General features: G+C 45.7%; 1 protein-coding gene and 1 pseudogene across 2 annotated transcripts in view; one reads left to right on the top strand and one right to left on the bottom strand.

Annotated features, from left to right (window-relative positions):
- Window positions 1-17,822, top strand: part of LOC310786145 (adhesion G protein-coupled receptor D2) — a gene marked incomplete at its 5' end in the record, with an annotated part of 161,082 nt that overhangs the window by 121,963 nt on the left and 21,297 nt on the right. Inside the window, one exon of the mRNA XM_083647318.1 lies at window positions 10,052-10,122. Within this exon, the coding sequence (XP_083503444.1) occupies window positions 10,052-10,122 (71 nt within the window). The remainder of the gene's footprint in view (window positions 1-10,051; window positions 10,123-17,822) is intronic.
- On the bottom strand, window positions 15,384-16,031 carry LOC310786474 (casein kinase II subunit beta pseudogene; annotated as a pseudogene). Its single transcript has one exon. The product of its transcript is annotated as a casein kinase II subunit beta pseudogene (transcript).

Genomic DNA, 17,822 nt, shown 5'->3' with positions numbered 1-17,822 from the left:
CACACACACACACACACACACACACACACACACGCACCATTACAGCTATCTTAGTGAGGACATTCATTGACAAAATGTATTCCCTAACCCTTACCCAACCCTAATCTAAACCCACTTCTAACTTAACCCTTAAAATGCTTTAACGTTCAAGCAACGATTTGAAGCGGTCTCCACTTTCCTCAAATGTCCTCACTTCCCAGGTATAAAACTCAAATTGGTCCTCACTAAGATAGCCGCACGCGCACGCGCACACACACACACACACACACACACACACACACACACACACACACACACACACACACACACACAAACACACAAACAAACACACACACATTGGTCTTCACTAAGATAGCCGCACGCACGCACACACACACACACACACACACACATTGGTCTTCACTAAGATAGCCGCACGCACGCACGCACACACACACACACACGGATGTACACACAGATGTGCATCTGTGTGCATGCGTCATGCTCACAGGCCCACAGCAGCTAAAAGCCCACAGGAGAGGGAGGAGAAGAGGAGGTGAAAGCATGAGGGATTGCAGGAGATGTGAGCAGACAAGGAGATGAGAGGATGACAAAAGGGGAGGAGAGGAGGCCCAGAGAGGGGATAGAACACAGGAACAAAGGACAAAAGATCCAACAAGAGGACAGGGAAGGAAGCTGCATTTCCACTTTTTCTGCCAGAATGCTGTTCAGGAGCGAGTGGAGCCATCCAGGTGTCTGTTACCTCTGCTCAGTGTAACCTGGTGTCAGTGTAACCTTTCTCAGTGTAACCTGGTGCAGGTGTCTGTTACCTCTGCTCAGTGTAACCTGGTGTCAGTAACTGGGTTTCCATCCAAATGTATCGCATAATTCAAGCGAATTTTGTGAAAATCCGCAAAATAAAATGCGAATTTATGCATGTTTCCATTCAGTTTTGTTTAGCGAGTTTTGGGAGTCGGCAGGTTGAGCAGTCGGTGGCGCTTCTCGTCAGGAGGAGGCGTAACGTGCCTGTGTGCCTGTAAGAGATCTCTATCAGCGGAGACCTGCTTTGATTGAGTCATCACCCGGTGATGGTGATGATCACCGTCCTCATCGTCGTAAAGTCGCCTTCAAAGCATGATGTTAGATTATAACGTTCTAGTTGTGTGGCTTAGCCTTCCCAAATGTTGAGGGTCGTTTTTTAGAATTTAATACATAGAATTGCGAACGTTACATTCAATTTCATTCAGACTGCCTGGCGCTAATCGCCACCATTTCCCCCTGGAGTAGCATGAGGCGGAAGTGAAGTCACATCTGGTACGTCATCGTTAATTCGCAAAATCTGTTTCCATTGCAAAAGTTCGCATCTTCCTATTGTCGATACGCTGATAAATCCACCCCCTCCAAGCGTAAAAACATTTATGCGATATTTCGACCTTTATTCGAATTTCTGGTGTTTCCATTCAAGTTTATATTCGCATTTTGGGTAAATGCGAATATCCAGAGGTGGATGGAAACCCAGTTAGTGTAACCTTTCTCAGTGTAACCTGGTGCAGGTGTCTGTTACCTCTGCTCAGTGTAACCTGGTGTCAGTGTAACCTGGCTCAGTGTAACCTGGTGCAGGTGTCTGTTACCTCTGCTCAGTGTAACCTGGTGTCAGTGTAACCTGGCTCAGTGTAACCTGGTGCAGGTGTCTGTTACCTCTGCTCAGTGTAACCTGGTGTCAGTGTAACCTGGCTCAGTGTAACCTGGTGCAGGTGTCTGTTACCTCTGCTCAGTGTAACCTGGTGTCAGTGTAACCTGGCTCAGTGTAACCTGGTGTCAGTGTAACCTGGTGTCAGTGTAACCTGGCTCAGTGTAACCTGGTGCAGGTGTCAGTGTAACCTGGTGTCAGTGTAACCTGGTGTCAGTGTAACCTTTCTCAGTGTAACCTGGTGCAGGTGTCTGTTACCTCTGCTCAGTGTAACCTGGTGTCAGTGTAACCTGGTGTCAGTGTAACCTGGCTCAGTGTAACCTGGTGTCAGTGTAACCTGGTACAGGTGTCTGTTACCTCTGCTCAGTGTAACCTGGTGCAGGTGTCTGTTACCTCTGCTCAGTGTAACCTGGTACAGGTGTCTGTTACCTCTGCTCAGTGTAACCTGGTACAGGTGTCTGTTACCTCTGCTCAGTGTAACCTGGTGCAGGTGTCTGTTACCTCTGCTCAGTGTAACCTGGTACAGGTGTCTGTTACCTCTGCTCAGTGTAACCTGGTGCAGGTGTCTGTTACCTCTGCTCAGTGTAACCTGGTGCAGGTGTCTGTTACCTCTGCTCAGTGTAACCTGGTGCAGGTGTCTGTTACCTCTGCTCAGTGTAACCTGGTACAGGTGTCTGTTACCTCTGCTCAGTGTAACCTGGTACAGGTGTCTGTTACCTCTGCTCAGTGTAACCTGGTACAGGTGTCTGTTACCTCTGCTCAGTGTAACCTGGTGCAGGTGTCTGTTACCTCTGCTCAGTGTAACCTGGTGCAGGTGTCTGTTACCTCTGCTCAGTGTAACCTGGTACAGGTGTCTGTTACCTCTGCTCAGTGTAAACTGGTGGCATCCTGTGTCAGGTTATGGGAGTAATTCGCTGCTGAGGCGTGCCAGGTGAAAATGGCAAAACTGCCTGAATTAGACCTTATAATATTTTATTTCTGCTGAAAAGTAAGCTCGTCCTTAGAAGATTGCTTCAGTTTTTTTTTTGGAGGGGGGGGGGGGCATTTCTTAGCACTGCCAACACACTCTAAACTCTGTGGGTTCATGGGGGGTATTCCAAGATCCAAACGGAGCCAATAAGGAACTCACTGTATCTTGTGAGTAAAAACAATCCTTTTATGGTTCCTGCAAGAATCCCCATCTGCCAGAGGTTCTTAGAAGTACAGTCAGGGTTCACGAACCTTCGTGAAGGGGCTCCTCAAGGAGTCTTTTTGGGTTCCCTTTATGACTACAAAGTGAAAAACCCCGAACGGCTTCCCGAAGCTCTTCCTTTCACTTCCTAGAGTGTGGCTAAGTCTTTGGTTTTCATGCCTAGCCTCATATTCCTTCATAAGGTCACTCCAAACCAAACACAAACCCTACACAAAACCCCAGAGGATCCTGTTCACTCTGTTTCTGAATTGATAATTGATATATAGTGAAATTATTGATATCTTTTGCGGCCATGTGCTAACATTTTTCTAGGATCGTGGCGGAGGATGTATAGAGGGAGAAAGGAAAATGGATCTTGTGTGTGTGTGTGTGTGTGTGTGTGTGTGTGTGTGTGTGTGTGTGTGTGTGTGTGTGTGTTTGTGTGTGTTGGTCTTTGTACACACACTTGCCCGCGTGTGTAGAGATTGCGAGTGATCACTTCTCTGTGAAGTGTGTCACCATGCACCATAATTACGCTTACCCCAAGTGTGCGTGTGCATATGCATTCACCTACCCATACATGTCTGTGTGTGCGTGTGTGCGTGTGTGTGTGTGTGTGTGTGTGTGTGCACGCGCCACTCCAGCTCACAGTGTATGAGCAGCCAGGCTGCTTTCAATATAGCCTCTTATTAGGGAGCGATTATCCTGCCTGCGTCTGGCTTCTTTCAGCCGGTGACTGCGAGTTGGAGAGGCCAGGGGCACCATGGGAAGAAAGGAGTGAAAACTTCCTGACAAGGGCCCGGCTTTCACCCCAACACCCCTCACCCCCGCCCAACCCTCCACCCCTCACCCCCGCACACCCCTCACCCCCGCCCACCCCTCCACCTCTGGAGGAGCCAGCTAATGTCCGCGCTGCTGTTATTTCTGTAAACAATGGCGAAAACACAACTGGGCGATGTTGCGTCCGTGTAGGTGATGCTGAAGAGGACGTGTAGGTGATGCTGAAGAGGACGTGTAGGTGATGCTGAAGAGGACGTGTAGGTGATGCTGAAGAGGACGTGTAGGTGATGCTGAAGAGGACGTGTAGGTGATGCTGAAGAGGACGTGTAGGTGATGCTGAAGAGGAGAGCAACTGTGTTTACCTACAAGGTTGCATCATGAAGGCCAGTAAAGGATCTGTATTGAGCGTCCACCTGTCCTGCATTCAGCCTCCACCTGTCCTGCATTCAGCCTCCACCTGTCCTGCATTAGATCTGGATGCGCTGCTGGACATCGGTGAAGCCCCTCCTCCATGGCTTTATCCAGTTAACAAATGAAACAACACATACAAGTTATTTCCCTCCTCAAGAAAAACATTCGTTTAAAGCAGCTACGAGCAAGATTTTCGATTGTTATTAAACAGTCTAAATTTGATATTGATGCATCACATCTTACCTCTAATAGTAGACAAGACCAACGCCGAGTAGTCTCGCTTGAACCCCGAGTGAATCGGCCAGTGTTGTCTTGACAATTAGTCTGTCTGCGGCCGGGGCAGATCAGGAAGTGAAATGAAACGGTTTGCGGCAGCCACTTCGGCCATAAGCACAAAATAACAAAATAACTTCCAAACAAACTGTTAGAATATAACGAGAGATGTTCGCGAGAGTAGCAAGCCCCTGCATGGCGTTCTCCATGTTTATGGTCTGTTACTAGGCAGAGCGAAACGGTTGAAGGCAGGCAGCTGCCGTAAACCGTTTCACTTCCGGGTTTATCCGGCCCGCCGGTAGACAGACACAGACTCTATAATCATCAAGAGAGCAATCTCCGATTCACACGGCTTTGGTCTCAGCTACTATCATAGGTAAGATGTGATGCATCAATATTATAATTATACTGTTTAATAACAATCGAAAATCTTGCTCGTAGCTGCTTTAATACATAACATGCTTTCTTTATTGAACATTTATACAGTACAAACAAATATTCTGACACAAATCTTTTCGTTTCTAGACTAGTTCCTGCTTCTGATGGCTGAAAAAATAGAGTGCAATGTGCCGACTAGAACACTTGAACACTAGACTTGTAGCCTATGTGCCTCCTAGCTAGTGTTTCAGTCATTCAGTGGCGTTTTGAGAGGAGTTGCTAACTCCAGCACCAACCACATATTCCCCTGCATCCAACGGCAGCCATGGCGTTATTACACTGTGTCTTGTTTCCCAACAGTGCCTCTTGGGGACGGAGTGAAAGTGCAGTAGTAGTTCAGCAGGCATCTTGCACAATGGCTACATCTGTGCAGTGTCACTGTGTTTGCATCTCTAGAGAGAGCATCAAACAAACAACACACGTCTCAGCCTGGCCTCTGAAATATGAATACAGTTCAGTGAGCACTAAAGTTTACCTTTCCTAAGTCTCACTGCTCCTCTTCCTCCACCACGTCGAAAACCCCCTTAGACTCTTCCCTGATCCCAGCTTTGAGAGAGCGAGACTGGCGTAGAGCCACTGGAAGATGCAGGGCGCTGTCCCGTGATCTGACGAAACGCTCCTCGCTGAAGAAGAAAAAAGACAACGAAGAAGAAGAAATGGAGGACAGACAGAGGGAAAAGGGTGCGACAGGCAGGATCCCGAGGGTCCACTCGGGGACTTTGTCAGCGGCCATACATCAGCTGTCACCCGCGGGCCGCCACAGAGAAAACACAATGGAGCGGACAGATGGTCCCAAACAAAACGGCCGTGCGTTTGATGCTATTAAAAGCTGTTTACCTCACGCCAGACGCCGGCAAGTAGAGCGCATGCATCGCGTGTGTGAGTGAGTGTGTGTGTGTGTGTGTGTGTGTGTTCAACCGCCGGGTTTCTGGTGTTTCATGAACCAGTGCTGTGTGTTCCAACTCCCAGACGGCTGTTCACAGGCCCGAGTGTGATGTGTGTACTTGTCCCATAATTAAGACACCATCAAAGACAACACGTGACGGCGAAACTCTCACACCGTGACAACGACGGCTAACGGATTTGCACTCGCGATGGACGCCAGCCAGCAGCTCCGCGGGCCATGACCAACTTTTGGCTGCAAACCAATAATGAGACACACTCCTCCCCCCCCTCCCCTCCCCTCCTCTCACCCTCATCGTCTCTCCTAAAGAGCAGCTCTCTGACACCTCAGGATGATGGACTCCTTCACGCCGCTGACCTTTCTCCTGTGGACTGCTCACCCGCTCCCATGTAGATGAGACAGAGACAGATGAAGATATTTACTCTGCCATGGGGAGGTGTGTGTGTGTGTGTGTGTGTGTGTGTGTGTGTGTGTGTGTGTGTGGGACACAGTGCAGTGACACAGTGAAATGAGTTCAGGCGGATGGCGGCCGGGCGGCCCACCTTCACATCAGTAGTCAGCCCGGGGAGATTAATACCGACACAGGAGGCTCTTTGTAGAGCGGCCATGAAAGGCCAGAGAGAGACAGACAGGTAGACAGACAGAGAGACAGGTGGGGTGGATGGGTTGATGGCCATGATGTACTGGTTGTGTATGTGTGTCTGTGTGTGTGTGGGGGGGGGGGGGGGTCCCACACACTACGTCCTGCCAGTGAAACTCCTCCTCGCTGTCAGGTGAGAAGAAGGGGCTGGTACATGCATCGGAGGAAGCAAGTGCTAGTCTACAACTCGGCAGAGGGGGTGGGGGTGGAGCAACGACCGGGACAGGAGGGGAATTGGCCAAGGACAATTGGGGAGAAAATGGGTGAAAAATCAGTGGGGGTACAGAACGTGTGTGTGTGTGTGTGTGTGTGTGTGTGTGTGTGTGTGTGTGTGTGTGTGTGTGTGTGTGTGTGTGTGTGTGTGTGTGTGTGTGTGTGTGTGTGTGTGTGTGTGTGTGTGTGTGTGTGTGTGTGTGTGTGTGTGTGTGTGTGTGTGTGTGTGTGTGTGTGTGTGTGTGTGTGTGTGTGCGTGCGTGCGTGAGAGAGTTTTTGGTTTTAACATACATTAAATCTGTGCTATGCAACTTTGCACTCTGGCAGCCTCAAGTGGAAGTGGGAGATACTGTAATTGCAAGGAAGTTTGTTGAGTTTCGCTGGATCTTAGGTAAGAGCTCGCGATGAGTGATCGGTTAGAACCACAGAGATGTCTTTCAGGCTTTTATTTGGGATATCAGGCAGAAGTATAGAGCAAGCAACATACAGAGTAGTAGAGATATAGGTAGCTAGCAGATGTAGCAGAGAGATAGACTTGTGTATCATGTGCGGAGAGAGAACAGCATAGCATAGTAGAACATCGCTTTTTATACCTCCCACATTCAAGGTATGACATCATTGGTGATGTCACAAGGTCCCAGGAGGTATGACATCATTGATGACCTCACAAGGTCACGTCTGACATCACCGATGACCTCACAGGGGAAACTCTGACATCACCGATGACCTCACAAGGTGACATCATCGTTGGGTCGTGGGCTCCTTCGGTTCACAGGCCTGATGGTGGGGCATTACGGAGCCTTTTCTACAGTAATGTTAATTGAAACTTCATTACCCAAACAGTCTCAAAACGTTGTGCTGTGGACAAAGATTATGTGAAAGATTACGTTCCGCCACCACAAAATGATTACGTGACAATTGACACAAATTTGACACGCCATGTTTGTCACCTGAAAAGGTTCGCTAGTAGTTAAGTTTAGGTGAGTAGAACAACTTTAGTTAAAGGCAGGGTTACGGTTAGTTTTTAGGGTTAGGCAAATCAGAATTTAGCTAAGGCTAGGCAACTAAAACAATTTAATTGAGGTTAGGGTAAGGTTTTGGTCATCGTAAAATGAAAAAAAAAAAAAAACTTTACTGAAAAGAGTCAGTTGTGTCTCAATTGAAGGTAAAAGTACTTGCCCATTTGCTACTATAACCTCCGTGCCCTTATTTCCCACTATAACATAAAGCACATCCCATGTGGTGGACGCGTTTATTTAAAGCAACCCACAATAGTATACATCAGAGCCGTATAATAGAAGAGTTCCGACATCTCCATTCACTCCAATGGACCAGTTTTTTTCCAGGAAGTAGAAAGTGGAACTCTTGAGTAAAAAAAGCAGCACTGTCGAGTTGCAGCAAAATAGACAGTGTTGTACTTTGAAAGGGTTTTTCATCCTTTGAAATGAATCAAATTGTACATTATCGGCTTTATTTTAGCATGCAAAAGTAGCGCGAGACCCATTCCTGGCTGTTCATTGGCTAATGAGTCTCGCATTTTGGTCCTCCGCTGACGCCACTCTCTCTCTAGACTAGAGGACACTAGTATACATGTATGTGTGTTAGTGCCATTCAGCAACACAGGGTGTGTGATGCATACGTGTGTGTGTGTGCGTGTGTGCGTGCGTGCATGCGTGCGTGCGTGTGTGTGTGTGTAAGGGTATGTGTGTGTGTAAGGGTATGTGTAAGGGTATGTGCATGTGTGGTATACAGTCATGAATCAATGTGTTTTGCATGGACTATGTGTCCTAGCAGTTATAGAGAGACTGTCCCGTAACTGAAAGGTCACAGGTTTGATTCCTGCAGCAGTCAACAGTGTATCTGTTGAAGTGTCCTTGAGAAAGACACACTTCACCCCTTACTTGCTCAGTCACTGCAAGTCCCCCTGTCAGGAGCTGATGAATGAGGCATCATTAGCCACACTTGTCTTGTCTTCTTCCATTCTGCCCTAATTGGCTCCATTTAATAATCCTCTGCCATTGGCTCGTCCCTTGTCATTTTGTCTTGTCTCCTGCTATGATTGGTGTGTTTAGAATTGATGCATCTGATAGGTCAGATCAAGGAAAGATGGTGGATGTCTTTGGCTAATTTTGTCCTAAAAATGTGATATCCACTGTTTGGAATAAATGACACATATACTTACAAAATGACACATGATTTAAACAAATTTTGCTTTTTAAAGCATGAATAGATAAATGGTTGAGAAAACTCAACCATGAAAATCAATATTTTAGAGATTTTATTGAATGATGACCTGAGGGTAAACCCTTCCTATCCCCAAGATGGATATATTGCATTTTGAAGGAGACCTCTTAAATTTTTTACCAAATGTTTCAGTGACAGATTATATAAGGGAAATAAAAAATGATGTGATATTAATTGCAAAAACGAGACTCTTCTCTTGCCCACTCACTGGAATTTGAAATCAAACACTTGCAGAGACGAGGTGTGGTCCATGTCAGGCTCGTGATTGTGAATTTACAATCGGGTATTAACACTTAACTTGACGCTGTGTCGGCCCACGTCTAGCCAGCCTGTTGTTGGCTGTTGCTCTTGGATGGATCCTGTATCATTTGCTTCCCTTTGCATATTCAGTGAAATATGAAAGACAAAAGATCAGCCAGAACACTGAGAGGATTTTACAGGGGAAATATTTGGGTTGTAAAGAAATACGAATAGAATTCTGTCACGTCTCATTAACTTCACATATGAAAATAATCCTTTTATGTGTTGTTATTCATCACAACATGACATTTACATAGTCCTGAACCCTTACTTGCACCGAGCATGTGTGTATCTTTGTGCGTGCATAACTTTTATGACTTTTGGAACATAAATGCGTTTTCTTAACGCAATTTTTAGAAAACGCTTCAAAAGGCATAAAAGTGATTAACGTTTGTGAAGATTATCCTGCTGAACACAAATTCGCGTTCCCATAAACTTTTGTTAACCACAGGCCTTATTTTATGCATTTAAGTAAAATCCCCATTCTAAAACCCCATAGACTTTTTCACAAATGAACCAAAATTGTGGTGATTTCTGGTTAAGCCTACAACAATACGTCATCCCTGCGGTACTCTATGAATGTATAAAGGCAAATGTGGCGGAGTAGAAAGTAGATCACTGGCTCAAAAATATACTCGAGTAAAGAGTAGAAGTACAGTTGAAAAAAGGAATACGGAAAGTGTTCTTCATTTTAAAGTTTACTCTTTTTTTTACCTGTGCATTACTCGTTACTCTCCACCCCAGAGCGTGTGTGTAGGGTGTGTGTTTTCTGTAAGGCTGAACATTATTGGGAGTCCTTCTCACCGACAGACCTAACTGTCTGTGTGTGTGTTTGTGTGTGCGTGGGTGTGTGTGTGTGTGTGTGTGTGTGTGTGTGTGTGTGTGTGTGTGTGTGTGGGTGTGTGTTTGTGTGTGTGTGTGTGTGTGTGTGTGTGTGTGTGTGTGTGTGTGTGTGTGCGCGTGTGTGTGCGCGTGCGTGCGTGCGTGCGTGTGTGTTCCTATCTTTAGGTCAGCTGTCCATTCCTTGTGTTCCAGAGAGACTGGAAAACGCTTCCAATGGCGCTCAGCTGCGTAGAAAGGTAATTCACTGCTACACACACACACACACACACACACACACACACATGTCAGTCCCTGCGGTGGGGCTTTGAGCTTGGGGTAGCAGGGCAGTGCAGGAGGTCAAGCAGCGGCATTTGACCTTTGACCCCAGGACAAAAACAGAATGAAGTCAGGCCGGGCGATTATTGTGTCGGGTTAACACACTGAGCAGCAGTCTGCCCCTGACTGACTGTCTGACTGACTCAAACAATTCAATTATCTTCAGTTCAATTCAATTCAATTGGCAGGACTGCTAGAGAAATGTTTCAGTCCAAAATGAGATATCCACCAGTTGAAAATTGTGAATTGTGAATAAACTGCTGGATGAATCTCCAATCATACCAGCACAAGGTATCAACTCTACTATTAAAACACATACACACACACACACACACACACACACACACACACACACGCAACGCACACAGTTTAACTAAAAAACAAAGCATTCACGGATGCCCCTCCCTGCAAACAAAACACTACAAATGTACATCCTGTTGGAGAAAATGTTCTCTCTGTCACTCTGTTCTGCATATTAAAATGTGAGTAATCTGAGTTTAGCTGGGTTTTTAGCTGCACTTCCTACAAAGTGATGGCTGTCCTTAAAGTAAAACTCACTCTCAATTATTATTCGTTATAAATTGCACCTTCTGAGGATATCATGAGTTGTATTTTTTAAACATAAAGCAATTAACTTTTTTTAAGCCATTCAAATTAACAGTTTGAATGCATGTAAAAAGAAAAGAAAATAAACAATCACAATACAGTACTATGGTGATCAAAACAACGATACTGAGTGATTAACTCAGTAACAATATATATATATACACAGTATATATACATGTATCCATCTAGCATACTTCTCTCTCTCTCTCTCTCTCTCTCTCTCTCTCTCTCTCTGAAATAATTGGAGCCTGCAGCTGTCAGATCAGTCACTGCACAGCCTCGTCCCCCTAGTGGGCGGTATTGGTACCACACCCCGCTTCAAAAAGTGTCTCCTAAGACAAATCACTTCATTTTGTGCCCAATTTTAAAAATGTATTTTCCTTGAACATGGGAAAATGTAGAATGTTCTTGAAATAAACAGCCATGGCTTTAAATGAAGACCACTTGTTCTAATAGGTAATGATTTATTTGTCAGATTTATTTATCCAGGGGAAAGTCAGCTGAGTGTGCTTGCTCTTTTCCAGTGAATATTCATGCAGTTCATACACACTTTCACACCTACTGGAGCAGTTAGGGGTTCACTGCCTTGCTCAAAGGCACAGTAGTAGTAGTTTTAATTGGAGGGGACAGTGTTACTCTTTTACTTTCCCCATCTAGGTTTTCCCAGACAATTCAGGGATTCAAACCAGCAACTTTCTTTTCTCCAATCTTTAACCCAGTGGTTTTCAATCCTGGTCTTCTTAACCTGTGCTGTGTTCAAATTGTCTTTTTTGCTCAGGAAGGTTCCTAACTGTGACCACTGATCAGGACCTTTAATCCGGCTTCCCATCCACAGCCAATTCTGCCTGTATGGATGCCCGACAAAGCCGGAGGTAACACGGGGGCTCGAACCTGCGACCCTCCTGTTGGGTTTTGAATTCTCCTTCACATCTTTCTTTGACCTCATGACGTTTTCCATCAAGGTCAAGGAAAAGTGTTTCGGAATACTGTAGAGGTATTTTTTGGGCAATTGGAACACAGCCCCAGAGGTCTGCTGGTTAATTGCATTCACCTGGCGTCCCAGGTGACGCCTCATCAGATGGCAAGAGCGAAAACCAGGATGCTGGATCGAGAACAGCTGCTCTATCCTGCCACTATTCCAGGGGAAACAAGTTGTATTATCTCAACCAAATAGCAGATTTTCTACTCAATGTAGGAAAACTCAGACAATGGGCATTTTTTACAGTGCAGCAGCTCTTTCTCCATCACACTTGGGAAACAAGCTGATTAGCATTAAAAACAAACAGCATCATCTCATACACCAGGTGGCAGATTTCCCACTCGTCTTATGAAAAAATACGACATAAAGACTGACTCAAACTGCTCGTTAGGACGCCATTTTTTGCAGCACACCTCTTCTCCACATGCCTGCTTCTTCACCCCGGGGCTGAACGCTGCCGCCCCCACAGCTTCCAACTGTCCCTCCTCCGACCTGATCGAAGCTGACTTCGCTCTCCGGCCCGGCTTTGTGTTTTTCCTCCCAGCCGTTGGGTGGTCCCCACATCTCTCTCTCTCTCTCTCTCTCACGCTGTGAAGTTGACGGCGTCTGTTTCTCTTTGAGCGCTACGCGACCCCGGCACGGCTCGAAACTCTATACCTAAGTATACACAATTAAGTTCACACCAGAGGTTATGGGTGGAAGTGTGGTCTCCATTCCATAAAAGGTGTGAATCAGTCGAATTTGGGGGAGAGAAAGAGAGAAACGGGGGAGGGGGGTTCTGGTTAGTCGGTCAAGGTTAACTAAATGGTTGGGGGTGCAGTTAGGTCGGGTGGGGGGGGGGAGGGACGGTGCTGATGAGGCTCGCCGCTGGTTGGCTGTTGCCGCTGGAGACCGTGCTTTGATGGGCAGTCCTGTCCGATCATAGAGTAGTTTTTTAATAGGTTTGTGGATTGTTCTCAGCTGGGAGGTTGTGATTTGGTTAGTGTTGTTTGCGGCCTATCTCGAGTGTGTGTAACTTTTGTTACGCTGGGAGGCTTTAAGTTTTGGCTGCATTTTAGTTTTTGCATATTTTATTCTTGTGTGGAAGACCAGCACTGAAAAAGTACCTTTGTAGTATTTTTTTTACAGAACCGGTACTTTATTTTGTACGTATTATGTTTTTTTATATCATTATACGATTGTCAGATTCCTTAAAATTCACACGCATGCATGTAAATACACGCATAGATTTAGTTGGCCATAATCTGGGCAGTTCAGTGATACTACAGCCAGTTTTTTTGATTTTATGATAATACTGGAGTTCAGTTTTCACTGTTTCTCATTCTGTCACATCTGGATGATTTGTGACAGGTTCTGAAACTATATATATATATATGTGTGTGTGTGTGTGTGTGTGTGTGTGTGTGTGTGTGTGTGTGTGTGTGTGTGTGTGTGTGTGTGTGTGTGTGTGTGTGTGTGTGTGTGTGTGTGTGTGTCTCCTGTCTCATTTAAAGTATAATAGTGAAGTGGTTGGTTCCAAAAAAATTCACTTTGACATCCTCTATGTTTCGGCAATATTGAATGATGAACTTCAGCTAATGATTTGAAAGCAAATGTAAAGTGAATGAAAATAAAGCTCTTTACAAGATAATTCCTCGATTTAATCTGTTGTTGAAACTCAGGATATTATGTATTGTTTTTCAAATTAGAAAAAAGGCAATTTTTTAAATAACAAAAATTTGAAAAAAAAGAAAACAAAATCATAATACTTAACCCTTTTTTTCTACCCCAAAACACTATGTGCCGGTAAACACTAATTTCTTGTCATGTGTTCCTGGTTGTGTCCTGCTGAACTCGACCCTCCAGCCTGTTGAGTGTTCCAGTGCTGGGCCAGTTAGCAGCTCCCTCTGGACGCCCATTCACACGCGATCGGGACGTCCCACAGCAGGCCAGCTGGACAGACACACACACACACACACACACACACACACACACACACACACACACACACACACACACACACACACACACACACACACACACACTCTCTCTCTCAAAAAGCCACTCTGGAGCCACCACCGCCCGTCAGTCATTCAGTGTGTGTGTGTGTGTGTGTGTGTGTGTGTGTGTGTGTGTGTGCGTGCGCGTGTGTGTGTGTGTGTGTGTGCGCGCGCGTGCGTGCCTGTGTGTGTGTGTGTGTGTGTGTGTGTGTGTGGGGGGGGGGGTGGTTTGGGGCTTCCTGTTTTGGCCTGTGTGCATCGGTGCTTCCTGGTGGGGGACTTGCTGGTGTCATGTCTATCAACTATGGGACTGGCAGGACAGTACACACACTCACTCATACTCATACACACACATGCACACAGCCACACTAGTCTCAGTGGTTCTCAAAGTGGGGTCCGGGGAGCCCCAGCAAAAAGGGGAATAATTGTCACTATAATTCCATTTGTAAGTAACACATGGCAGAATATATTGCTATTTTGGGCATGGGTTTCATTCACTTTATGTAATTAAACATCTACAGTAAAATCAAATCGGGGGTCCATGGCGTGGTCTATGCGTGTCAGTTTAGTGTGAAAATGTTTCCGAACCACTGCAGTGTAGAGGTCTGCTACCCGACCCGAACCCGACGGTAACGGTTGTACGTTACCCGATGGTAACGTACAAATGTAGGGCCTGGTTTTTAAATAAAGTATGAGGGCTTGATTGTCTCGGGCACGGGCTGGGCTAGGGCCTAAATCTTAGGCGTGTGCAGGGCATGAAATGGTTCGACCGGTATGGGTTTTTGAAGGCTGGTAGTGACTTTTTGGCATTATTTATAATAATTGATTAGATTTATAGCACCTTTTTAGATACTGAAAGCGCTTCACATACAGTATCAGGGGGAGGGGGTTGGAACTCAACTTTATGCCAGAATCTCCAAAAATGACAAGTATTTAGTGTTTCTTCCTCAGAATTCATAATAATAATACATTAAATTCATATAGGCTTTTTTTAAGTACTCAAAGTCGCTTTACACACACAATAAAATCATTTAGGTACAAAATAGAATAAGAACATAATAGTAATAATAAAACATAAATATGTATTTAATTTAAAATGGGAGGAGTCATGAGATGGAGGGGAGGATGTTTAGCAGTTGAAAGCGAGTTTGAAGAGGTGCATCTTGAGCGAGCGTAGTGAAGGAGGGGTGATTGCCTGATGGATGTGGATGGGGAGGGCGTTCCAGAGGGAGGGTGCAGCAACTGAAAAGGCCCTGTCGCCCCAGGTCCGGAGCTTGGTCCTCGGGGTTATCAAGCTGTTTCAGCAGACCTGAGGCCACTGGTAGGGGTATGGCGGCGGAGGAGGTCAGAGAGGTATAGGGAGGGGCCAGGTTGTTTAGGGCTTTGTGGGTGGTGATGAGTAGTATTTTGAAGTCAATCTTGTATTCATTCATCCATAATGTGTCACTAAAACGAGACTCTGGTCACAAAAATAACAATACACACATATTTCTTTAATGAAAAAAAATCGATATCATCTGTGTGTTGATCAGAGTTGTGATTAAAGGGTTGGGTGGGCCCCGAAAGATGTTCAGATTTCAAAGTGGGCCCTGCATTCTTAAGTTTGGGAACCCCTGCTCTAGCGGATGGCCCTGACACGGGCAGGGCTCTTAGAGCTGGAGGCTGCCTGCAGCTGGAGCTGGTAGGCCATGGGGTGGATCTTGAACCCATACAGCGTAGGGACAAACTGGTTGGCGGGCCTCTTGGGCCGGTACCCAGGGTGATTCATGAAGAGCATGTGTGGGAATCCAGTGCCAAAATAGGCACCATCTGTGTCCTGGTGCCTGGAGGATTTGGGCGTGAAGACGTCCATGCACTTAGGGCAGTACAGCTTCACCATGGCCTCTCCCTGGGTGTCCGACAGGCCGATGGGAAGCATAGGTTGAGCCTCACAATAGAACCGGGGGCAGGATCCAAAGTGTTCCTGCTGATACTTCTCCAGCATCTGTGCGATGCCTGGGTTGGTGAGGATGTAGCGTGCGTGGACGAGGCCGTACAGCTTCTCAGCCGCCTGCTGAATCAGCTCGCAGTGGTGGGCGTCCTCAGGCTCCTCGTCTGGTTCTAGTTCCAGGATGTGGTCCAGGGCCTGGCTGTAGAAGGGAACCTGCTCATTGAGCCCTGTCAGATTGAAACTGTCCTGGATGTAGTCTTCATCTACCTCACAGAAAAACTCATTCCCCCTCAGTCCACAGAACCAGGAGATCCATGACAACTCTGAACTGCTCATCTCTGGACTCAATTCTTCAACGTTTCACTCCTGTGTGTCACAATGGTGTGAATAAGATCAGGATGCAAGGAAGGAGTTATGACATCACTGATGATGTCACAATATCTATGACATCATATCTGTCATAAATCACTGATGACTGAATTGCTCGAGTGACATCACTGATGATGTCATGTCATGTCATGATGTAGTCTACATTCCAAAGTGCAATAATGTGGTTCTGGGATGAAATGAAATCATAATAAACATGGTTGAATATGCACATAATTTAGGTTAACACGTTAATACAAAAGAGAAAATGCACAAAATAGTAAATCTCAATCTCCATAATATCAATATAGGCTATGAACTGTGCATGCATGGATGCATTGCTGTAGAAAAGTCTAGAAGCTTCCACACAATATCAATAAACAGTGACATGCTCCAGTAAGTTCACCCAAATAAACTAGGCAGTGCTAATAAACAACACTTCACTTGACAGAACATGATGATTAGCATTCCAGGCTAACAATAGAGCTCCAGCAGCAATCTATAGCCACCATGTGGCTAACAAGAGAGCTAACATTATCATTAGTAGGAAACTAGCAACCACACGGATGACAACAGAGCTATCAAGCTAGCAGCCACATGGCTGACATAGCTAACAGCAAATCCAACATTTCACACAAGATAGCCTACAGTGAAGAAAGAAGGAGCTTCTTGGATACTTGTAGCAAGTTTAATCACAAAATGAAGTGTGTAAGTCAGAGCCGTGTATATAGAAGAGTGCGACATCTCCATTCACTCCAATGGACCAGTTTTTTACTCTCAAGAGTTCCAGGAAGTAAGGTCCTGGATTAAGCAGCACTGTTGAGTTACAGCAATATGGACAGTTTGTGTTGTACTTTGAAAGTTTTTTTTCCCCTTGAATCAAATTGTACATTATCAGCTTTATTTTAGCATTAAAAAGTAGCGCGGGACCCTTTCCTGGCTGTTCATTGGCTAAGGAGTCACGCATTTTGGTCCTCCGCTGACGCCACTCTCTCTCTAGAGGACACTAGTGTAACTGAGAGTTTAACAAACAATGCACACCTTAATATACACCGGGGCACAAAATGCAACACGTTTCAACCTCACTGGTCTTCATCAGGCTGTACGCTGATACAGTTAAGTAAGATACAGTTGCACATTACACAAAAGTAACAAGAATTGAAACACTCACTGTTTTTATGCACCCTTGGAATATTCTCAGCCTCTGGAATTCTGTTTCTGTCTGTCTCTGTTCCTCTACTGTATATTGGGAATGGAAAGTTATGGTGGGCGGGGCCAAAACTACTAGGTGGACACTGGACATAACGTGATTGGCTAGTAGTTGACTGACAGCGGTGCTAACCAATAGGAAACTGATAGTGAGGTGGGTGGGCAAAAGTTTGCGCAGCACACAATTGCTCAGCTGTGATGTCACTCAGGCAGTTGTGATGTCATCAGTGATGTCACTCGAGCAACTGTTATGTAGTATGACCTGATGGCACACAGTTGCACGATGGCGCACAGTTGCACGGGGACACAGTTGCTTAACTGTGAATTGCTCAACTAGCAGTTGTGATTTCATGACATGAGTGTTGTCACTCGAGCAACTCTGAATACTATAATTGGAGAGTTGCACTAACTGTGATGTCAATTGGAGAGCTCGCACAGTTGCTCATGGTGCACATTTGCATAACTGTGATGTCACTCTAGCAGTTGTGATGTCATCAGTGATGTCACTCAAGCAACTGTGATTGAAGGGCTGATGGCACACAATTCCTCAAC

The sequence above is a fragment of the Poromitra crassiceps genome (genome assembly GCF_964638095.1).
Source record: "Poromitra crassiceps genome assembly, chromosome: 12".
Classification (NCBI taxonomy): Eukaryota; Metazoa; Chordata; class Actinopteri; order Beryciformes; family Melamphaidae; genus Poromitra; species Poromitra crassiceps.
This window is presented reverse-complemented; position numbering and strand designations above follow the sequence as displayed.